Below are 25,396 nucleotides of genomic sequence, written 5' to 3' on the forward strand. Positions count from 1 at the left end.
GTTGTAAGAAATTATTTATTTACGTTTGCTCCGAGTTTATTTGTCTAACCTAATCTTTTCCTGGGTTGTAAAGTGCTAATGTTTTATTTGTATAGTATAATTGTTACAATGTTTGCCACGGAAATGTGAGTATACCTATACATACATCTTTCCGTGATTATACGAGTTCTCTGTTTTGTACCTCAGAAAGGTTTTGTTCCAAGCTGTTTTGTCTCGCAAAGTGGTTAAGGCGGGTTTCGTAAGCAGGATAGCACGGGTTCAATACCAGCCCAGGTATGGAACTTTGCTCATTACCTTACCTCACCAATTGGCACTACAGCCCGGGGTGGGCCTTGGCCTCCTCAACAATTCGCCTCCACTCGCTTCGGTTCTTGACTTTCGTTCCATATCCTGTTGTCTTCATCACTTTTAAATCATTAACAACCTGGTCCATCCATCTCAGCCGTGGTCTTCCTTTCTTTCTTGTGGCATATATTATTATCTTCGTAGTCAATATCTTTTTGGGCATCCTGGAACTTTGCTCATTGGTTGCCATTTACTCTGATTTTTTGGGCCAAGTAACCTTTCAAAGTGAAAATTCGGCTCGCGGGAACGGGGGAAATCATACGACCAAAAGTTTGGAATATTTTCATACAAAAAACTCGACGAGGACTGTTTATTTTAAATGTGCGTCGGAAAATTTGGTTTGCAATTCTTCTCGACCTCATTATTCTTTTTCCTCTGTTTCTAGCTACCCACGTACCTACCGCAAAGAGAAAACAAAAATGTTCCGAGGCTTAAAAAGTCGTTTTATCATTCCAAATGCACAGTCTAATCCACTGTAAAGAGGATTTTTGTATTTGATGTGATGGAATGACAGACATGGATTTCAAAAAATGTTCCGAGGCTTAAAAGGTCGTTTTATCATTCCAAATGCACAGTCTAATCCACTGTAAAGAGGATTTTTGTATTTGATGTGATGGAATGACAGACATGGATTTCATTCTTTCTCCTCAGCCTCGCAAATGTGTGGTGTGGGAATCAAAACGTTATTTATATTCATGCTTGTTTTCTCCATTTCTCCAATTTCATTCATCTCACCTGGGCGATCCATTTTGTTCCACGGAGCGTGTAAAGTTGGAAATTTATCAACAATATTGTACAATGTACAAGAAGTGTTCTATTTCTTTTGTGTCAAATTTTGTTGAATGTACAGGAATATTCTTATGTGTACGTATATGTATATTTTCTTAAATGTAGGTATGAATGTATGATAATATGGGCACTCACTGATACGTTACGTATGTACGTACGAAGTCTTACGGAGACAAAATAATTTCTCCATTTCGAAGTATCATCTAACCATTTTCTTAAAACGTTTAAAATTGAATACTAAATTACTCTTTGATGGAATCTAGATAATGTTTCACTGACAATACTGACATCTTAAAGTTGGAATGGTATAGAATACCTACCTCTAACAATTTACTACCTTCTATCCTATACGGCGCGCGGTGCGGAGAGGAAGATGGGAAATTCTCGACAGGGATGAAAAGGAAAGTAAAAACTTGTGTTATCAATCCATCCATCCAAGTGAGAAATTCTCATTTCCAGAAACAAGAAAGCCGAATTGTTCAATTATCTAAAGTTGGAACGGTATAGAATACCTACCTCTAACAATTTACTACCTACTATCCTTTTCGGCGCGCGGTGCGGAGAGGAAAATGCGAAATTCTCGACAGGGATAAAGAGGAAAGTAAAAACTTGTGTTATCAATCCATCCATCCAAGTGAGAAATTCTCATTTCCAGAAACAAGAAAGCCGAATTGTTCAATTATTTGGAAACTCCAGTGAAAATTGGAACCGGGAACAAAAGCGGTATACTTTGTGTTAAATTCCTCTGAGACCTGCTAACCAAACAACAACTCCCTCCTAACTTTTTGAATCTAATATTCATTTCGCATTTCCAATTTCGCCATTTCGAATCCCAATCGGAAGAAATATCAATTAACCTTTCCCGATATTTGCCTGCCCTTTTCCAACATAGTCATCTTCAATCCTGGATTTCTCTCACCATATTTTCATGCCAATAATATTTGTACTCCTGTAGCAATCATGTTGTTTATTATATGTAGTTATATTTCAGTGTAATCAAATTCAAGATTTTACAAACAAAGGGCGAAATATAACACAATCTCTAAAATGTTATGAGTTCTATGAGTAGTTATGAATATACCTATCCACTTGAGTGATATTTACCTCCTTTTTGCAATAACCCACAATACACGGTGTCGGTTTTACTTTGTTGTCTCGCCACCACTACGCCTTATCAACTTCTCATCAATAGGTATTCTCCCTTTTTCCTAATGTACTTTTATTTTCATTTTATTTTTATTTTATGTTTTTCCTCTATGTTTCCTCATAACTTTGATCATTAGCCTTTTTAACTTCCCTCTCATTGAACATTATTTTATCACGGTTATTGATAATATTCAATTGAATAGGTTTTCAATATTCATAGGTGTTGTTATTAGTTAGGAACCTATTGAAATTTTCACCACTTTTTATGCTCTCTGATAATTCTAGATAGCTACAAAGTATATATAAATTACCTATGCGGATCGGGTTTGGCTAGGAATAAAGAGTCAAGTCACTTTTGTTAAAATTAACCTCAGGAAAGCCATTTCAAACTTTAATTATGTTCTTTGTCTCATCTGTTTCAGGACTCCAATGAACACAGCTGTAGCTACAAAGTATATATAAATTACCTATGCGGATCGGGTTTGGCTAGGAACAAAGAGTCAAGTCATTTTTGTTAAAATTAACCTCAGGAAAGCCATTTCAAACTTTAATTATGTTCTTTGTCTCATCTGTTTCAGGACTCCAATGAACACAGCTTAAAGCCATTTCAAACTTTAATTATGTTCTTTGTCTCATCTGTTTCAGGACTCCAATGAACACAGCTTCAGCAAATGTCTACATACTCAACAAGCTGACGTTAATGTGTGTCAAAATAGTAACGTTCATGGAAAATTAACATCGTTGTAGCTGCAATGGCTTTGGATAATATGCATGTAAACACAAACTTGGACGGGGATAGAAGCAAAAACCCAAAATTTCATTTTCAAGAATGCCCGTTCATTCCCCAAAATAATTTAAGGTTAAGAAAGAACTTTATAGATGAACATACGTACAAATATTACCACATAAATTTCACAGACAAAATCTGCAATTCCAACAAAGATATACTAAATATAAACTTTACTAATGCGGACAATAAAAAACAAGAACGAGACATAAATAATAAAAATAGCATGCATATTTATCATAATAAACAAAAATATGACCGTAATAACAAAATATATGAAAAGGAAGAAGAAATCAATACTGGAACTAGGTCAGATGACTTTGAAAATAGAACACATGAAAGCGAGGGAAATTTAATTAATCATGGTCGAGGAAAAGAAAAATTACTCAACCCGAGAAAAATAATATGTGATGTAATGAAAAGCGAAACTCAAGAGGATGGAAAACATTTTATTCGACTAAATAAAGAAGAACTCACTCTAGACAGAAAATGTTTTAATGTGTCAAAAAAATGTGATGTTTCATTTGCAGAAATGAATGAGTCTTTCCAAACTGGTGATGAAGATGAGTTTATGTTGAGTGCTAAAATAACGGTCACAACAGACATTTCTCATCAAAAACATTGTGAGCATCAAATATTTTCAGGACAAAAATCAAAAGTTGATAAGATCATTGATTGCAAACATGATAGTCAGTCAAATATTGTCCAAAATAACGTCCCGTCAAACTTACGAAGCAAAAATTATACATCTTTCGTCAAAAACAAGACCAAACAAGACGAAAATATACAAGCTCCGCTTGTCCTTGAAAATGAAAATGTAATCACAGGAAGTACAACTGGAACTTGGCCTGGCGCACGGCTATGTGCTCAGATGAAAATTAATAAGAACTTTGGAACCCTGCAAGAGGCTGAGGAAATAAAGAAACTTTTTGGTGAAAGAGATACCAACTCAAAAATCAACGATCTTTACGAGGAAGAACAATTCTTGTATGATCCAGAATCTAAAGAAGTGTCTCATTCAATATTAACAAGGTCCAGATCTAGTAACTTCCTAGAATATTTGAACCAGATCAAGAACACAACTCTCAATATCAAACCACACAATGAATTGCAACTCATCCGAAGCGGATCTTTAGAAAATATTCCACCATTTAAATCTCGTGATGAAAAGAAGAATGTGTCTTCCCAAGATAAGTCAACTTTGACTAAAACCACAGCAAGAGTCCAATCTGAGGCTAGTTCTCTAGATATTTCTCAAGATATAAATGTACAGGTCAAATCGAAGGAATCGGTCTCAAATAAGAAATTGCTTATTATTGAAAGTAACAAGGTGAATTTGTTACCATCAAATAACAAATTGAATGACGTAACTCCAACAGTCTACCCAAAATTGGAGATAAATAATGAAACCCAGACATTGCGTAGTCAGGAGAGGTTTGATCAAATCAAGTCCACAACCCTACCATCAGTGCATAAAAGGCCCGAGTTACAAAAAAGGTATTTTTATAACGAATTCAAGACTTACAAAAGGAAAACCATATGTTTCGATGACATACCTTCTTCAGACCAAGTAAAGTCAAACAAAGACAAATTTGAGAAAATATTTTCTAAAATAATTGATAGAAAAAGCACAGATGCGACTGATCAGACGACCATGGACATCAAAACACAAGTACCTGAAAGAGGTGACTACTCTGGAAATCTCATAAAAAGCAACCAGAGGTTTGTCAGCGAGGACAATATTTGTTTGCAAGAAAAGACAACAAAAGAAAAAGAAAACTTCTCCAGAAACAATGTCAGCAATTATTTAAATGAAGATTAACTTCACCCCTCACATCTACTCCACTGGAGGAAAGCGAGGAAGAAAAACGCGTGTAGTTTGCTCTACAAGGGTCAACAAAGCTTGGAATTAGCAAATGAGAGAGGAAAAAAATCATGACGGCCCATAATGAAGCTCTCGAGAGGGTAAAAGAGCTTTTACATTTTACAATGCTTTCTCGAATAATTAGCTCCAGTCCAGGAATGGGAGTTCTTTATTGAAAAAAAAAAAACATAATTATGTACATGATTCAAATGTCAAAAGTACCGATCCCTTTTCATCGTGTGCACAATATAGGTAATATAATTATTCACTCATGACTGTTTTCTTTAAGATTTTGAAGTCAGTTTTGACGGTTTTATGATCCCCTCTGAAAATTTGTAGTCCTCATTTATGCTTCCTACAAGTAAGGACTTTTTTAAGGACGTTTTTCTGAACTTCAATACCTGAATATCACTCTAAGAAAGGTAAATAATGGGGAAGCTCATGACGAGAGAGAGAGAGAGAGAGAGAGAGAGAAAGAGAGAGAACAGTTGGAGCACTGAAGTAGGCTCTAGAGACTGTAATTTCTAATCTAAATATAGGCACAAAAAGCTGAGCTCTTTTGCTCTTTTCCTTTCCCTCTTCCTCTTTCTTCCCAAGTATCCTTACAAACATATTATCTTCAAGTTGGGAGCTTACATACAGTCAGTCCTGGATAAACAGGACTTGTGTAAGCAGGAAACCTGGATAAACTAGAGAAAAATGCCCCTTCATTTTTGACACAAAACTACTTACTTCTAGCAATAGTGAGATTGCAATGGATAACATCTCTAGTGACTCAGACACTTTGGAAAGTTTTGGACGTCCTATATCTGAAGAAGTACTCAGCAAAATCAGGGAATGTGGAACATCTATAACATACTTCGGAGGAAAAGTCATCAGCAGAAAGTACGGTCCCATGTGTAGCCCTATGACGATGACTATTCTGAATGAAATCAAGCAGTACATGAGTGTTCTCAATGAACACTTCCACAAACCCAGAGATGAAGGCCTACTTACTTACTTACGAGAGGGCAATTTACGTCTCAAATTACTGGGGAAGAAAGATTTGATGAGAAAGAAGAGGACACGGAAAGTAAGTAGTAGGTAAGTAAGTACACAAAACTCTTAAACAGAAAATCGAACCACTACATATAAGCAGGAATGGCTTTGTTTCTTAGCACTAGCAAGTACCCGGTCTGGAGCTTCTGTAAACAGGAATGCTGTTTTGCTGAACCTCTATAAGCAGGAATTTGTTAAGACGTGTTATCATGCCAGGTTTCCTTTCTCCAAACTTATGTTCACATGAACTTCTAAAAACAAGAATGAAAAACGAATTTTTAAAGCTATTCTGAAGTCAGCATGTGGTCAGTCTTTTAGTTTTTCGATAAAATAATTTAATTCACTGAAGTGGTAAATTTAAAGATAAGAGAGAGAGAGAGAGAGAGAGAGAGAGAGAGAGAGAGAGAGAGAGAGAGAGAGAGAGAGAGAGAGAGAGAGAGAGAGAGAATCAATTTTCATTATTCTCAAACTGAAGTACATTAAGTACATACTACATACCTAACCTACCAAATCATTTATTATAGTATCCTAGCCTAGAACGATAAATAATTCTTATTGGCAGTCTATTTTTAGAACATATCCTGTAAAGTATGTTTATCCTGTTCAAGCTGGAATAAAAAGTCCTTTCATTCTACCAGGATGAACAAGAGTTTATATATTTGTGTAGGTATTTTATGTAAAAAGTACAGTTCAAGATAAACATTATTGGTTAGTCACCGAAACTATAGGTTCAGACCACAAAACCGGAGTGATGCAAAATGCATTGCGGATTGCATAATCACTTGAGTTTCCCGGCATTCACACAAATTATTTTTCCATTTCCATGTAAAATGTTTGCTTACACAATTTACATCTTAGGTACTTCAATTTACTTAGGTACTAAAATACATAAGTAGGTATGTACTATCAATTTTTCTGATATTGTAGTCAAGTACCTATTACCTACTTAGAATGTGTAATCTCTCTGTGTAAATTTTGTTGTACAACTTGTAGCTTGAACTTAGCCAGTTGTAAACATGTGCTTAGGGTATTAGTCCAGACCGAACGTGAGAACCTCGAGAAAGTTCCTTTTCAACAAATCAATCTTCTTTTTTGTCTGCAAACAGAGAATTTGATACCCGTCAATTTGTAAACCGAGTACACAAAGGTTGAAAAGCGAAGTCAAATTACGTCGAAAAGTAGACTTTGAAACGTCAAATATAATCACGTTATAGCAATACAATAGAAACATAGAATGCCTTAAGAAAATAGGTACCATTAGGACGTGTGTATAATATTATTACCTACATATAATACCTATAAGGGAGGTATTATAGATTATAGGTACATGACAGAATCGTGAATTGGGTAATAAAATTGAGCGCGTGTTTATTTTATTGATACCATTATGTTATTTTAGTACCTACAATATTCTATATCTACAATATATTTTATGTGAGCGTTGTCACAGGCATTTGTCAAGCAAAGCGAATTGGAGGCGTGTGCAGATTACATTTCTTTTTACAAACTTACGGAAGTACAATGAGAAAAGAAAGTAAAAACTAGGGTGCCGGAAGCCCAATCGAGTGACTGGGTTCCGGAACTCTGTATAGGGAAGCTCGAAACTTAAAATAGCATTCCAAAACCCTAAATGAGGGGAAATATCCCAATAAGAGAGTTCTTCCACTCTGAGTCGCCTAAAACTTGTGGCACCCCTATCGCTAATATTTTTCAGTGTACCTACAGTATTTCCTCTTTTCCACATCCTTTCTCTCTAAGGTCCCATTCCACGAAATCCGTCGCCTCGCTCCGGATTTCTGCTAGTAAATCCTTAAAGCATGGCCGTTCTTGTCACTCATCCATTTAGTGGTCTTGCTCGGCGTACCTTAACAAAAACCGAACCGGAAAATAGCCTATAACCTTCACGGGAGTGCAAGCAATAAGTTCACAAAGTTTCATAGCAATCGGATGAGCGGTTTGGCCAGGCATAAAGTTCGAACAAACACACAAACAAATATTCATTTTTATATATTAGATCTCGTTTTCGGCCAACCCCTTCTCCTTTCACCCTACATGTCAGCTCCCATGGCGTAGTGGTCACTGCGGTCGCCTTGCACGCGGGAGGCCCGGGGTCGAGTCCCGGCGGGGGCGTGAAATTTTGATGAAAAAAAAAAAAAAAAAAAAAAAAAAAAAAAAAACATCATGTAGGTAGCTAATAGAAAGTAAAAATGATAATAATAATGTAACAAACATACCTAAAAACACGCAGAATGTCATAAATAGTTCAGCATCGCGTTCATTTTCCGTGTCGCGTTTTTACTTTCCGTTACACTCTACAGGGGAACCTTCTTGAAGTCCGACCTCTGACCCCCTCGAATTATCTCGAGCTAGAGTTATCTATGGATTGACATGAAACAATATTCAGGATTGAATACCTACCTAATACCCAGATCAATGATCGACCAACCAGGAATGAATCCAATCTCGACTTAATTCCAGGCGAGGTTTAGAATTTTATCCTCACTATAAATTGAGAATTTGACGACAAGAATGCTAGTAGCCTATTGCTGGAGTAAAGGGACTTTTCAGTCCTATGCGAGCAGTGTAAATTAACACCATTATTTTTACGATTACAAAATATTCATCAATCCCCCATAAGATTTGTACTGCGATACAAAGTTGTGTGATGTTCACACGATTATCTCTCCTACGTATGTAGGTAGGTAGGTACGTACTTTGACGGGTAGGTAGGTATCTTGTTTACAAACATATTTTACTCTGTCGAGTCGAACAAAGTAGGTAGACAGAAGTACCTATGCATTTCAAGTTATGGAGACGCTTACATGAACATTGTGCATATTGTGAGGCGCCAGGGCCGCATTTAGGGTGCGCCCCCCCCCTCGGGCTTTATTTTTGCTCTTAAAAGGCCCATTCCCACTTACCCCTCGGAAATAAATTGTATCGTGTCTAGTGGGAACACTCTCTTAATGGAGCAGTTGCAAATGGGTAAAAATTATAAATAAATGTGTCGATTCCTATGTAAAAAGTTGGGAAAAATCCAAATCTGAGGTCAAAACTCCGAAAAAATAAATGTGAAAGGTCTAAAATTGAAAAGGTTTATTTTCAGTTCTAATGAAAAAGTTAAAAAATGTGTGACGTCAGACTTTACGCAGTTGCTTTTTTCGTCCGCTAGGTAGCGCCACTATGCAAGCGCGCTAGCGGAGGAACAGAAAGAACTGCGCAGAAACGTATGCGCACAAACACATCAATATGTTGCCTGCGAAGGAGCTTTGCTCGGGACATTTGATATGACGTCATCGCCTACGGGAGCGTATGCCGTGACGTTAAAGTTCAAGATTTACCGGTATTTTTTTAGTCGATTTATCTCGAGATCTCGAAGTCGTAGAATAATAATAATAAAAAAAATCCGTTGGTCCTCATTTTTCCTGCTCTATGACTTTGAAACATCACCCAAGTAAGCGCAACTGATCTATTACATTGCCTACAGAGGACATTCGGGAAAAAATCGGATGAAACTCACGACAAGTGGGAACTGTAGGCCGAACTCCGAAAATTTGGAGTATACTTTTCCCCTCACTCTTTAAACAGGAAAATCGAGCCCCTACATATAAGCAGGAATGGCTTTGTTTCTTAGCACTAGCAAGTACCCGGTCTGGAGCTTCTGTAAACAGGAATGCTGTTTTGCTGAACCTCTATAAGCAGGAATTTGTTAAGACGTGTTATCATGCCAGGTTTCCTTTCTCCAAACTTATGTTCACATGAACTTCTAAAAACAAGAATGAAAATTCGAAACCTCTTGAAAGAACTTTTTCCTGGAAACCTCTATAAGCAGGAAAATATTGCCTGTGATCCTTGGATTCCTACTTATCCAGCTTCGGCTGTACATGTATTACACAATGTACATTACATAGATGAAGAAAAGAAGGGGGAAAGGGAGGAGATCTGTTACTGTTATGAAGGTACATTTTATATTAAAAAAACACACTTCCATAAAAAATCATTTTAATATTACTCTTGTATTTCATGCATTGTAAACAATTTTAAGAGTAAAGGCCTGCTGGAAATTGGAAGTATAGTAGGGGGACCAAGTAAAAGAATCAGGACAATAGCTTGGGGAATGAAGAATTTTGAAAAGAGAATACTCGTAGATGTTGTTTCCTCTCTAAATCTTGGATATGTATACCTCGATTGCAGTAAAGATGTTTGTTCTCACAACTGTTTCAGTAAAGAAAACAGTCTTGGAATAATTGCAATTACGTAGACCGTATCTAATAGTAGTAAGAAAGCAAGGAAAATATAAACCTACCAATGTGATAACATTTATCTCACGAAATTCGAATAAAAAAAAAAAAAATACGAACACAAACATTTTATTTTAGGAGTTCAGGAAAATGTTTCTCTCTATAAAACCGTAGGTATTTAGAATTATATATTACCTCGATTGCAGTAAAGATGTTTGTTCTCACAACTGTCTCAGTAAAGAAAACAGTCTTGGAATAATTGCAATTACGTAGACCGTATCTAATAGTGGTAAGAAAGCAAGGAAAATATAAACCTACCAATGTGATAACATTTATCTCACGAAATTCGAATAAAAAAAAAAAAAATACGACTCGAAACCTCTTGAAAGAACTTTTTCCTGGAAACCTCTATAAGCAGGAAAATATTGCCTGTGAACCTTGGATTCCTACTTATCCAGCTTCGGCTGTACATGTATTACACAATGTACATTACATAGATGAAGAAAAGAAGGGGGAAAGGGAGGTACGAACACAAACATTTTATTTTAGGAGTTCAGGAAAATGTTTCTCTCTATAAAACCGTAGGTATTTAGAATTATATAGACACTCTTTCTCCATTCATAAAGGTTACCCCCAACGTCAGTTATTTTCCACTGAACTTTTTTGCGAATCATTTACGATTACACTCGCAAGTAATTTTAGATGTATTTATTTTGTGATCTGTGATCTCTTGATAAAAAGTGTATAAAGTTTTAGCGACTTTCAAAAGGTATCTCATTAGTATTTATTTTGTGATCTGTGATCTCTTGAGAAAAAGTGTATAAAGTTTTAGCGACTTTCAAAAGGTATCGCATTTTGTATGTCAATATTTACCCTTGTATTCAAAAGGCCGATCACGAAACTCTGTACGTTTAACCTCTTTTTACATAATGTAGGTATGGTGAAATTTCTAATTTGACAGGCAGTCCTCTCAGGGCTGCATTGGAAAAACGTACCTACGAGTAGGTATAGATTGTGTTGAGTGGAAGAAGGGGTAGAAATATTACCTTAATAATAAAATCATATCACTAATAATACGTACCTACCTATACCTATAAATTTAAAATAATAATCATAAAAAATAAGGAATTGCTTTCATTTCGCACCTTCGAGCTCCGTCCCCAGTTTTTTTTACACCACTGTCATCGTTGCTTAACATAACGGTTCGATGGTGTCACTGCACTGGTGTAAAGTGTCATTTCCTGTAACATAACACTCAGGGAACATAACACTTTCATTAATAACAAACTGTGCATTTTAGACTACTTATTTAGATAATAATTACTCGTATTATTATTAGCGGCTTGTGTAAAATTATTCTTCTGTTGGGTCTGTTACTGTTATGAAGGTACATTTTATATAAAAAAACACACTTCCATAAAAAAATCATTTTAATATTACTCTTGTATTTCATGCATTGTAAACAATTTTAAGAGTAAAGGCCTGCTGGAAATTGGAAGTATAGTAGGAACCTTTAGTAGAAAAGTTGATTATTTTGGCACATCCACCAAAAAATGTCAAACTCTCAATCCCAGCCTCTCTCATCCTGTCTTAGAAAACTTCGTACTTTTGTCACATCCACTAAAAATATCAATTTTCTTCTTCCTCCTCCTCCTCCTACTTCTCCTCCCTTTCCCCCTTCTTTTCTTCATCTATGTAATGTACATTGTGTAATACATGTACAGCCGAAGCTGGATAAGTAGGATCTATTGTCTAAGTTACCTATCTAAAGTTATGTTTGATTGCCCCAGGTCATTCAAAGGGGTAATAAGCCTGAGGATCAGGCGTACGCTCCCTCCATCCCTAGAATTTTATGAAATATTTTACATGTAATACTTTTTTAATAAAGGATCTAATTAAAGTTATAAGTTATAACAAAAACATTGTGAGCATCAAATATTTTCAGGACAAAAATCAAAAGTTGATAAGATCATTGATTGCAAACATGATAGTCAGTCAAATAGTTATAACACTCTTATCATGTACCTAATACCTACTGTCTTCTTTTCGCTTTTCGTCGGCTGGGATCGAACCCGCGCCCTGTTGACAGTTGATTTATTTCTCATCAGATGACTTGAAGATTAGATGTAAAAGAAATAACTAATACTCTTCACTGGGTTGGTAGGGTATTTTTATTATAGAAAAACAGACTTGAAGATTGTCAGACAAATATTTTTCATCATAATATACCTATTGTATTAATTATGTTAGTGATTTAGTTGTAGGTACTTTTTATTTAACGAAGTAATTATTGTAAGTATCTATGTACGTTTGTGTAGCTAGAAAACATGAATATTATTTTAAAGATGTATCATATTAATCATATTGTATGTATAATTATGTCGATTTGTCAAATGTATCAAAAAAATGTCATAAAAAATAATAATGCTATAAAAAAATATTATTTTATATTATTGAAAATCTAAGTGTCTTTCTTTAAAATACATAAATTATAGGTGGTACCCATCTGTTTAATAGGTAATAACTTTTTCTTCTTCTTGCTTAGTAAATTTTGGTCAAAAGTTGGAGCATTACAATTTCTGGAAATACTGTATGTTTTCTACAATGTACTAAACATAGGTACTACCTACCTATTTCAAAAGGAAAAGTCCATTGTTGAATTTCAAAGGAACAGTCCATTTTTCAATCGGGAGATCAAGATTTCATCAGTATGTATATAAGTTTGCCATTTCTGGACGTTTTCCTTCATTTCTTTGTTTCCATTCTACCTCTTTTACTCTTTTACTTTACTTTCCTGTCCTTGGTATGTTTCCGAATTTTCCATTGTTCTATTTTCCTCTTTGAAGGTCATTCGTCCGTTCGGATACAAATGTCTTCTAAAACTCTACTGGCCTGAGTTGTATTTTGCTCTCGGAATTTCTCCTGTTCTGAAGCTCATTTCCCCCCTTTTTCCTATGGTTTAGTACAGGCACTATCACACCAAAACAGGGGAAACAAACTTCGGAAGCGGGGAAATTTCGAGAAAAAAAAAAAAAAAAAAAATACGATTCTAGTTTACCCCAGTGTATTTTCAGGACAAAAATCAAAAGTTGATAAGATCATTGATTGCAAACATGATAGTCAGTCAAATATTGTCCAAAATAACGTCCCTTCAAACTTACGGAGCAAAAATTATACATCTTTCGTCAAAAACAAGACCAAACAAGACGAAAATATACAAGCTCCGCTTGTCCTTGAAAATGAAAATGTAATCACAGGAAGTACAACTGGAACTTGGCCTGGCGCACGGCTATGTGCTCAGATGAAAATTAATAAGAACTTTGGAACCCTGCAAGAGGCTGAGGAAATAAAGAAACTTTTTGGTGAAAGAGATACCAACTCAAAAATCAACGATCTTTACGAGGAAGAACAATTCTTGTATGATCCAGAATCTAAAGAAGTGTCTCATTCAATATTAACAAGGTCCAGATCTAGTAACTTCCTAGAATATTTGAACCAGATCAAGAACACAACTCTCAATATCAAACCACACAATGAATTGCAACTCATCCGAAGCGGATCTTTAGACAATATTCCACCATTTAAATCTCGTGATGAAAAGAAGAATGTGTCTTCCCAAGATAAGTCAACTTTGACTAAAACCGCAGTCCAATCTGAGGCTAGTTCTCTAGATATTTCTCAAGATATAAATGTACAGGTCAAACCGAAGGAATCGGTCTCAAATAAGAAATTGACAGCAAGAGTCCAATCTGAGGCTAGTTCTCTAGATATTTCTCAAGATATAAATGTACAGGTCAAATCGAAGGAATCGGTCTCAAATAAGAAATTGCTTATTATTGAAAGTAACAAGGTGAATTTGTTACCATCAAATAACAAATTGAATGACGTAACTCCAACAGTCTACCCGAAATTGGAGATAAATAATGAAACCCAGACATTGCGTAGTCAGGAGAGGTTTGATCAAATCAAGTCCACAACCCTACCATCAGTGCATAAAAGGCCCGAGTTACAAAAAAGGTATTTTTATAACGAATTCAAGACTTACAAAAGGAAAACCATATGTTTCGATGACATACCTTCTTCAGACCAAGTAAAGTCAAACAAAGACAAATTTGAGAAAATATTTTCTAAAATAATTGATAGAAAAAGCACAGATGCGACTGATCAGACGACCATGGACATCAAAACACAAGTACCTGAAAGAGGTGACTACTCTGGAAATCTCATAAAAAGCAACCAGAGGTTTGTCAGCGAGGACAATATTTGTTTGCAAGAAAAGACAACAAAAGAAAAAGAATACTTCTCCAGAAACAATGTCAGCAATTATCTAAATGAAGATTCATGTCAATTTCAAAATCTTGACGGTGATTCACAAAATTCTTTAATGAAAATGAAATTTGCTCACCTTAAACAAAAAACGGAGGACAAATTAGACTCAAAAGATTTTATTTTCACGTTAAAAAGTAAAGCAGGTAGCGTAGATAATTGCAAAAGACAACAAAAGAAAAAGAATACTTCTCCAGAAACAATGTCAGCAATTATTTAAATGAAGATTCATGTCAACTTCAAAATCTTGACGGTGATTCACAAAATTCTCTAACGAAAATGAAATTCGCTCACCTTAAACAAAAAACGGAGGACAAATTAGACTCAAAAGATTTTATTTTCACGTTAAAAAGTAAAACAGGTAGCGTAGATAATTTATCTACAAAAGAATTCAATAATTATCTAATGAAAGCTAAGTATTTAATCAAAAATAAAACTATAAATATCAGTGAAGAAAATTTATGCGAAAACTTTCCGACCACAACTCATAGTTCTGCTAACGTTCAAAATTTTAACCACGGGACAAACATTGAAAAGGTAATACCTATACCTCCTGGTAGAGAATTACGTCCTAATGAGAACAGAAGTGCGACTATACCATTTAAGAAAAATTACAACAAATATATACATATTTTGAAACAACCAGGAAGAAGAATACAAACTCTAAAAAAAGAACTTTTGCAAGAGAACAATAAAAGAAACGAAGTTGTGGATAATAAAAATGTGCCAAATAAAATTGAACAAAAGGATGAGAAAGGAGAAAGCAATAAAACTAACACGGAAGATTCTAGCAATAGAGTAAACTTCACCCCTCACATCTACTCCACTGGAGGAAAGCGAGGAAGAAAAACGTGTGTAGTTTGCTCTACAAGGATCAACAAAGCTTGGAATTAGCAAAAGAGAGAGGGAAAAAATCATGACGGCCCATAATGAAGCTCTCGAGAGGGTAAAAGAGAGGCTTTCATTTTTTACAATGCTTTCTCGAATAATTAGCTCCAGTCCAGGAATGGGAGTTCTTTATTGAAAAAAAAAAACATAATTATGTACATGATTCAAATGTCAAAAGTAACGATCCCTTTTCATCGTGTGCACAATATAGGTAATATAATTATTCACTCATGACTGTTTTCTTTAAGATTTTGAAGTCAGTTTTGACAGTTTTATGATCCCCTCTGAAAATTTCTAGTACTCATTTATGCTTCCTACAAGTAAGCACTTTTTTAAGGACGTTTTTTTGAACTTTAATACCTGAATATCACTCTAAGAAAGGTAAATAATGGGGAAGCACATGACGAGAGAGAGAGAGAAAGAGAGAGAGAGAGAGAGAGAGAGAGAGAGAGAGAGAGAGAGAGAGAGAGAGAGAGAGAGAGAATCAATTTTCATTATTCTCTCCTGAAACTGAAGTACATTAAGTACATACTACATACCTAACCTACCAAATCATTTATTATAGTATCCTAGCCTAGAACGATAAATAATTCTTATTGGCAGTCTATTTTTAGAACATATCCTGTAAAGTATGTTTATCCTGTTCAAGCTGGAATAAAAAGTCCTTTCATTCTACCAGGATGAACAAGAGCTTATATCCGTGTAGGTTTTTTATGTAAAAAGTACAGTTTAAGATAAACATTATTGGTTAGTCACCGAAACTATAGATTCAGACCACAAAACCGGAGTTGTACAAAATGCATTGCGGATTGCATAATCACTTGAGTTTCCCGGCTTTCACACAAATTATTTTTCCGTTTCCATGTAAAATGTTTGTTTACACAATTTACATCTTAGGTACTTCAATTTACATAGGTACTAAAATACATAAGTAGGTATGTACTATCAATTTTTCTGATATTGTAGTCAAGTACCTATTACCTACCTAGAATGTGTAATCTCTCTGTGTAAATTTTGTTGTACAACTTGTAGCTTGAACTTAGCCAGTTGTAAACATGTGCTTAGGGTATTAGTCAACATTTTATATAACCATTTTTATGCTTTCATATCTATTAGAAGGGCGATGCAATATTTTTACATCTGGAATTTCACGGCAAATGTTAAAAACTACATGGACTTAAAGATAAATGCGGAGGACTTCAATCAAAATGTTCGATATCATAATTGCAAGGTTTTAAATTCGCATGAATAACATTTTTTCAATGAGATCAGATTTATATTTTTGATTATTCAGTTATAGAAATGTAGTGAAAGATGTCATAAAATATCCAATAAAATGGAAATCACAATTGTAAAAATCGTAAACGAACAATAAAATAGTGTTTTTTTTTACAATTTTATCTAACTAGATATCAGTTTTTTTCCTTTTTATCACGAAATTTTAAACAAATATCCCTCTCTTTTTCTTTCTCTCTCCCTTCTCCCTATGCTTCTCTATTCCCTGTATAGCTTTTTCTGTCTTTTTCCTTCTCTATCTTTGTCCCACAGGTTCTTTTGACAAGTTTTGAGTGTATGAATGCTAATTATAGCGGTCTCTGTCATACACTCGACATTCAGTGCTTTCATTAAAACTTCTCTCTTTCTCTATTTCTCTCTCTCTCTCTGTCTATCTCTCTCTCTCTCACTCTGTGGGTATATTTCACGAAGTCATGAACCTTGTCATGAGTTGAGCGAACGCATGACAGTAACGATTAAAAAGAAAAAAAAAGAAAAAGAAAAAAAGAAAAACAAAAAATACTGGCAAAGCCATTCTCACGCTATGCCGAATACAAGTTTCGGGATGTACCGTTGGAAAAATAATATCATTAAAAAAAAAATAGATTACCCCCAACGTCAGTTATTTTCCACTGAACTTTTTTGCGAATCATTTACTTAGATTACACTCGCAAGTAATTTTAGATGTATTTATTTTGTGATCTGTGATCTCTTGATAAAAAGTGTATAAAGTTTTAGCGACTTTCAAAAGGTATCTCATTTTGTACGTCAATATTTACCCTTGTATTCAAAAGGCCGATCACGAAACTCTGTACTTTTAACCTCTTTTTGCATATTGTATGGTGAAATTTCTAATTTGACAGGCAGTCCTCTCAGGGCTGCATTGGAAAAACGTACCTACGAGTAGGTATAGATTGTGATGAGTTTGAAGACTGGGCGTTCTTTACCGCAATGCAGTAAAAGCAAACAGAAAATTCTGTATTGATGAGTCTTTTCATTTGAACTTTATCTAAACTGTGGTCCAGCCTGGACGTTCTTTACCGCAATGCAGTAAAAGCAAACAGAAAATTCTGTATTGATGAGTCTTTTCATTTGAACTTTATCTAAACTGTGGTCCAGGTGGCACCTGCCTCGGTGGTGTAGTGGTCAAGGCGCTCGCCTGGTAAACAGGAGGGCGTCGGTTCAATCCCAGCCGAGGTATTGTGGTCCAGGAGGAAAACTGACCACCATTAATATTTCCTCGCTAATTTTCCGCTCAAGAGCGTCTAATTCATTTTCATTTATACGGTCCATTGATCATGGTAAGGCTTCACAAAGAAGGTATAGTAAGAGTAGAATGAAAAATTCAAAGGCAGTTCACAAAACACATAAAAGGAAATTTATTAGATAGCAAGTTTATACAATATAAATGAAGCACAATGATAAAAATTCTTATCATTTTATATAACCATTTTTATGCTTTCATATCTATAAGAAGGGCGATGCAATATTTTTACATCTGGAATTTCACGGCAAATGTTTAAAAAACTACATGGACTTCAGAGATAAATGCGGAGGGCTTCAATCAAAATGTTCGATATCATAATTGCAAGGTTTTAAATTCGCATGAATAACATTTTTTCAATGAGATCAGATTTATATTTTTGGTACCCTACCCACCCACACTGTCAGGCGTTAAATGATATTTTATTTTCAACCATGTACATGAAAATACCATTAGGCTTAGGCTATTGAATCAATAAGCAAATAAATAAGGCCCACCCACATTATCAGGCGTTAAATGATATTTTATTTTCAACCATGTACATGAAAATACCATTAGGCTTAGGCTATTGAATCAATAAGCAAATAAATAAGTAGGTGATATTCATATAATTCTAGGTGGGTAATATTCGTATAATAGATCAAAAACAAAATCGTACTTCATAGGGATAAAAAGTGATAAATCTTGCACGCTCTTCGTGTGACACGGTTCTTTTCAAACACTTTCCGTTTGGCAGGGTCAGCTATTACACCGGGTATTTAATTACTCCCCACTAAGTGCCAACAATCAATAATAATCCCATGAGTCAGTCTAAGCAGAATGCTGGCAATTATTTATGTCGCACTGTCGTTCAATTTATGACAAAGTATTGTGGGAATTTCGTTAAACGTCACGTCACGTGTTAGCCTACAAAGATTCACACTGAGACGTGCTTTAAATGTGCATTTTTTATTTTGTCGAGCGGGTTTCGAACACAGTCAAATGTCTTCTGACAGTTTGTCTCATTTGTCCATACTCGGTGGGTTTTTGAGTCAGCTATGTGTGGTTGTGGGAATTTCGTTAAACATCGCGTCACGTCACGTGTTAGCCTACAAAGATTCACAATTTCACACTGAGACGTGCTTTAAATGAGACATTTTATTTTGTCTGCATCTATTCTATTGTCTAAGCTACCTATCTAAAGTTATGTTTGATTGCCCCAGGTCATTCAAAGGGGTAATAAGCCTGAGGATCAGGAGTACGCTCCCTCCATCCCTAGAATTTTATGAAATATTTTACATGTAATACTTTTTTAATAAAGGATCTAATTAAAGTTATAAGTTATACATTTTCAGGACAAAAATCAAAAGTTGATAATATCATTGATTGCAAACATGATAGTCAGTCAAATATTGTCCAAAATAACGTCCCGTCAAACTTACGGAGCAAAAATTATACATCTTTCGTCAAAAACAAGACCAAACAAGACGAAAATATACAAGCTCCGCTTGTCCTTCACTCTTATCATGTACCTAATACCTACTGTCTTCTTTTCGCTTTTCGTCGGCTGGGATCGAATCCGCGCCCTGTTGACAGTTGATTTATTTCTCATCAGATGACTTGAAGATTGTCAGACAAATATTTTTCATCATAACATATTGTATTAATTATGCTAGTGATTTAGTTGTACTTTTTATTTAACGAAGTACCTAATTATTGTAAGTATCTATGTATGTTTGTGTAGCTAGAAAACATTAATATTATTTTAAAGATGTATCATATTAATCATATTGTATGTGTAATTATGTCGACTTGTCAAATGTATCAAAAAAATGTCATAAAAAATAATAATGCTATAAAAAAATATTATTTTATATTATTGAAAATCCAAGTGTCTTTCTTTAAAATACATAAATTATAGGTGGTACCCATCTGTTTAATAGGTAATAACTTTTTCTTCTTCTTGCTTAGTAAATTTTGGTCAAAAGTTGGAGCGTTACATTTTTTTTCAAGCTGAAATAAAAACAAGTAGGTATCGTGCACTTGAAATTCATTACGAGGGATAAAATGGTATTAGGACTTTATGTAGGGGGGCTGTCTACAGGGGGCATTTATTACAATTTTTTTCAAGCTGAAATAAAAGCAAGTAGGTATCGTGCACTTGAAATTCATTACGAGGGATAAAATGGTATTAGGACTTTATGTAGGGGGGCTGTCTACAGGGGGCATTTTAGAAGCCTTCCGACCCCTCCAGGTTTGGAAGAATATTTCATCAAAGGTCATGATAAGACGAAGGGTTTCAAATTAAAATATTTAATACTGAGAGATATTGCCTCTCTCTCTCTCTCTCTCTCTCTCTCTCTCTTTAAATGTAACTTTTAGAGAGCAATTCACCTCTAAATAAATATTAGATTTAGCTTAAGAGGTGTATTATTATGGCTATCATTTCTCGATATAAAATAAGGTAGGAACGAATTCAATTCAATTTAGTATTCTCTCTCTCTCTCTCTCTCTCTCTCTCTCTCTCTCTCTCTCTTTCTCTCTCTCTCTTACAAAACAGCTTCTGGAAATACTGTATGTTTTCTACTGTGTACTGAACAGATAGGTACTACCTATTTCAAAAGGAAAAGTCCATTGTTGAATTTCAAAGGAACAGTCCATTTTTCAATCAGGAAATCAAGATTTCATCAGTATGTATGTTTGCCATTTCTGGACGTTTCCCTTCATTTCTTTGTTTCCATTCTACCTCTTTTACTTTTTTACTTTCCTTTCCTGTCCTTGGTATGTTTCCGAATTTTCCATTGTTCTATTTTCCTCTTTGAAAATCAACCGTTCGTTCGGATACAAATGTCTTCTAAAACTCTACTGGCCTGAGTTGTATTTTGCTTTCGGAGTTTCTCCTGTTCTGAAGCTCATTCCCCCCCTTTTTTCCTATGGGTTAGTACAGGCACTATCACGCCAAACGAGGGGAAACAAACTTCGGAAGCGGGGAAATTTCGAAAAAAAAAAAAAAAAAAATACGATTCTAGTTTACCCCAGTGATCTTAGAACTTCCCCTCCCCTGGTAAATCACTGTTTGGACGTTTGCCCCCTCCCCTCAAAAAAAAGCCTGGATACGAGCCTGGTGAAGCGTAATGGTAGATACCTACGTAAGCAGCTAACCACAAAACATTCTAAATCGGTAGGTAAGTTTGTTGAAATGTGGTAGGCACCCATGGCACCTATCATATTAGTTCAAGAAATGTGGTACGTCTAGTAAAAGTCGTATTATTTTTACCATGTGAAAAGCATTCCTAGAAATCGTTGCCGATTGTAATATTATTGCCAGCCAATATTGCCTACCATAAAGAAATATTGCTTATTTTTGCAATAGTGGCAAATTGGCAATGTAGTATTGTGATTTTACGAGTGTGAAATTATTGCTGACCAACATTTTTCATTAATATCCTCGGATAACTTACTGTGTAGTAAAGGATTTTTATTTTTCCCTGCGATAAAAAATCTAAAACGGTCACAAACACAAGTTTTAGGTAGTTGTTGTTTTTTTTTCTTCTTTCTTTCGTCTGGATTTTCTTGGGTTGATTTATTTACAAGCTTAGTATTATCACTCATTATTTGTTAGGTTTATATTAGACAACCTATGTATTAACATTATTCTTACGGAGAAGAAAAACACAAGTACCAGTACCTAGTATCCAATAATAATAAAAACGGTAAGAATAATCTTATCACTCGTAATTTTTGACATTTGTTACCCTTATCGCTAAATTTTACCTATACCTTTCACGAACAATAATAGAAAGTAAAAATTTGATTTAATGAAATCTTTTATCTGTCAATTAGGCACAATAATTAACTGAAATCTTAAATGAATTTTGTTTGACGACACAGTTATGTAAAATATTGTATTTTGTAGGAATTTCCCTGGTATTTTCTCAGCAATCCTCGACTGTTCAGAGTAATAAATACCACATGACAGGAAACTAGCAACGCGACCCAAGTGTTATTACCGGTAATTAACTGAAATCTTAAATGAATTTTGTTTGACGACACAGTTATGTAAAATATTGTATTTTGTAGGAATTTTCCTGGTATTTTCTCAGCAATCCTCGACTGTTCAGAGTAATAAATACCACATGACAGGAAACTAGCAACGCGACCCAAGTGTTATTACCCCGTTAGCTATGTGTTAACAGCTCCATGTCAATTTTCTCCACGTTACTCAAGCGCTACAAGAAAATTATGCAAAACTTACATCTCCACTGACTTACTTCACTTTTTTGTCTGAGAATGAGCGGAGAAAAAAAATGGACCGATTGCAATACTTTCTCATTATTAGTATAGCTTTGCTTCTTCGTTATACTTTAGTAAAAGAAAGTAAAAAAAACTTTCAAATTTAGTTCAAAAAGAAAATTTCAAAGCTCTTACCTGATAGGGTTCCGTTGTATCGAATTGGATTTTGCCTGGTAATGACAGAGAGAAATGGTTGCGGCGAATTTTGCAATGGCGAAAATGAACTCTGAAATGAGAACAAAATCATTATCGTTGGTACAAAAGTTCGTACAAAAGAAGCATCATTAGTAGAAAATAATTATCATCATTAGTAAAACAGGTATGAGGGGTGCGAGGTAGGAATGTTGGGAGCATATTGTGCAATTTATGCAATGAGTAGGTGAGAAGTATAGCCGTATACCTAGGTACATCAAAACGAAAAGTTGACTTACTTGGTCCGTCGTACATTGAAAGCGTAGTCGCGCGACTGTTAGTTGCGCGGTCGCCTGAAAAAAACAAACCTACAAAAATGATAGTCTATCATTTTCATATTTGGTTTTTCAGGCAACCATGTACTAGCAACTAAAAGTCGCGCTACTAAACTAAAAGACTTACCACATGCTGACTTCAGAATAGGTTCAAAAATTCGTCCATTCTCAAAAGCTGTCAAAAAACGGAAAACTTTGGTAAAAGCAATTCGATTGGATTGCTTGAGCAAGTTTACTTCGTAGTAAAACAGGTATGAGGGGTGCGAGGTAGGAATGTTGGGAGCATATTGTGCAATTTATGCAATGAGTATAGCCGTATATATACCTACATCAAAACGAAAAGTTGACTAGAGCATAGTACTTGGTCCGTCGTACATTGAAAGCGTAGTCGCGCGAGTGTTAGTAGCGCGGTCGCCTGAAAAAACAAACCTACAAAAATGATAGTCTATCATTTTCATATTTGGTTTTTCAGGCAACCATGTACTAGCAACTAAAAGTCGCGCTACTATACTTCCAATTTCCAGCAGGCCTTTACTCTTAAAATTGTTTACAATGCATGAAATACAAGAGTAATATTAAAATGATTTTTTTATGGAAGTGGTTTACTTCGTTGAAAATATTAGTCAGAAACACCCCGCTGTTCAATCGCTTACAGCGAATGCTATCTCTATTCTGAGTCTGTTTTGATGGGTACCTAAAATCTAAAAATAGACATTCTTTTTCTTCTCCTTCCTCGTATCCTTCTTCCTCTTCTTCTTCTCCTCCTCCTCCTTCTTCTTCTTTGTCTTATGTCAGGAAAACAATTTTATCTTGATTAAATTAATGTAAAGTTTGTACCAAATTGGACTTTGGAAGGAGAAGGATTTTAATGAAATCTTCAGAAATCATCAGTATTTAATAGATATACGGATAGAAAAAGTGTAAAAATACACAAAAATCCTTTTCCTTAACACTGTTTCTAACTAGGATAAAAAAGAATGGGGAAAAGGAAAGAAATGTGGAACTAAGAATAAAAATTATTCGTTGACATTTTCAAACAACGTGAAGAAATGGGGACGGAGATATCCTAGCTTTTTGTTTATTCAATTTCTGTTGGCTTGGAACATTTTTGTCATCATTATTATTAAGCACTATTATTCTCTAAGTCAGTGTTTTTTTTTTTTTTTTTTTTTTTTTTTTTTAAAAAAAAAAAAAAACGCACAAGTTTACATTTAAATTTTTATTTTTTTTTTTTTTTTTTTAAGAGAAAAAAAAAACACTGACAGTTTCCATTCAAATATTAACTTGTCTCCTAATTTGAAAATGTTATTACGTTGTTTGTGAGTTTTAAAAGCATCTAGTTTTTACTCTGACTAGATTTGTTAGCTTTGTTGATGGCAAAGTCTTTATTTTGTGCTATAGTATGAAAATGTTAAGTAGATAAAGTACCTAACAAGATAATATTACGGATTTTAAGAATCATGTTGGAAGTATAAGTACGAAGGAGCTTCATTATTCAGGAGAAAATAGAGTGCATGTTTGAGAGCGGAAATTTCAATAAAATTGAGCATTTTGTTTGAAAATTTCATAATTATTACTAATTTTCGTTCCCTTCACACATTTTCAAAATCTTTTATTAAATTAAATTACGTACCTACATATTAAATTACGTACAAGCATCTTTCAATAGGATAAGGAAAGTCGTGTGATGTTCACACCAGATTTTTTCCATTTCAACTCACGTTTGATACCATACCCAATCCTAAAAAAAACTTGGATTGAACCAAAAAAAGTTCCCTAGCCCTGCAGTCTATATGAGATCTCGCTTTATAGCTCGTAATAACGTAATACACAAGCAACTTTATTTTATAGTCTGATTTTCGTTTGGATGAATTTAGGTTAAGTCCCTAGACAATAAAATTCTCTGAGAACAGTTTCCACTAGAGAAAACACGTGCATAAGTAAGTTATACAAAAAAACTTCAATTGTGTAAAGCTCCTTAGTCAGACCGAACGTGAGAACCTCGAGCAAGTTCCTTTTCAACAAATCAATCTTCTTTTTTGTCTGCAAACAGAGAATTTGATACCCGTCAATTTGTAAACCGAGTACACAAAGGTTGAAAAGCGAAGTCAAATTACGTCGAAAAGTAGACTTTGAAACGTCAAATATAATCACGTTATAGGTAGCAATACAATAGAAACATAGAATGCCTTAAGAAAATAGGTACCATTAGGACGTGTGTATAATATTATTACCTACCTACATATAATACCTATAAGGGAGGTATTATAGATTATAGGTACATGACAGATTCGTGAATTGGGTAATAAAATTGAGCGCGTGTTTATTTTATTGATACCATTATATTATTTTAGTACCTACAATATTCTATAGGTACACGACAGATTCGTGAATTGGGTAATAAAATTGAGCGCGTGTTTATTTTATTGATACCATTATATTATTTTAGTACCTACAATATTCTATATCTATAATATATTTTATGTGAGCGTTGTCACAGGCATTTGTCAAGCAAAGCGGAGGCGTGTGCAGATTACATTTGTTTTTACAAACTTACGGAAGTACAATGAGAAAAGAAAGTAAAAACTAGGTTGCCGGAAGCCCAATCGAGTGACTGGGTTCCGGAACTCTGTATGGGGAAGCTCGAAACTTAAAATAGCATTCCAAAACCCTAAATGAGGGGAAATATCCCAA

The 25,396-nt window shown here is 34.7% G+C and overlaps 1 protein-coding gene and 1 long non-coding RNA gene across 3 annotated transcripts in view; one reads left to right on the forward strand and one right to left on the reverse strand.

Annotated features, from left to right (window-relative positions):
- Positions 1-25,396, reverse strand: part of LOC103511309 (calcium uniporter protein, mitochondrial) — a 108,799-nt gene that overhangs the window by 52,185 nt on the left and 31,218 nt on the right. For both annotated transcript variants that reach the window (XM_008476028.3, XM_008476029.3), the window contains exon 2: positions 22,371-22,461. In XM_008476028.3, coding sequence (XP_008474250.1) covers positions 22,371-22,461 — 91 coding nt within the window. The remainder of the gene's footprint in view (positions 1-22,370; positions 22,462-25,396) is intronic.
- LOC113468310 lies at positions 17,723-18,362 on the forward strand. Its single transcript, XR_003392111.1, has 2 exons — positions 17,723-17,818; positions 17,911-18,362. It is a non-coding gene; the product is annotated as an uncharacterized LOC113468310 (long non-coding RNA).

The sequence above is a fragment of the Diaphorina citri genome, unplaced genomic scaffold, assembly GCF_000475195.1.
Source record: "Diaphorina citri unplaced genomic scaffold, Diaci psyllid genome assembly version 1.1 scaffold700, whole genome shotgun sequence".
Classification (NCBI taxonomy): Eukaryota; Metazoa; Arthropoda; class Insecta; order Hemiptera; family Psyllidae; genus Diaphorina; species Diaphorina citri.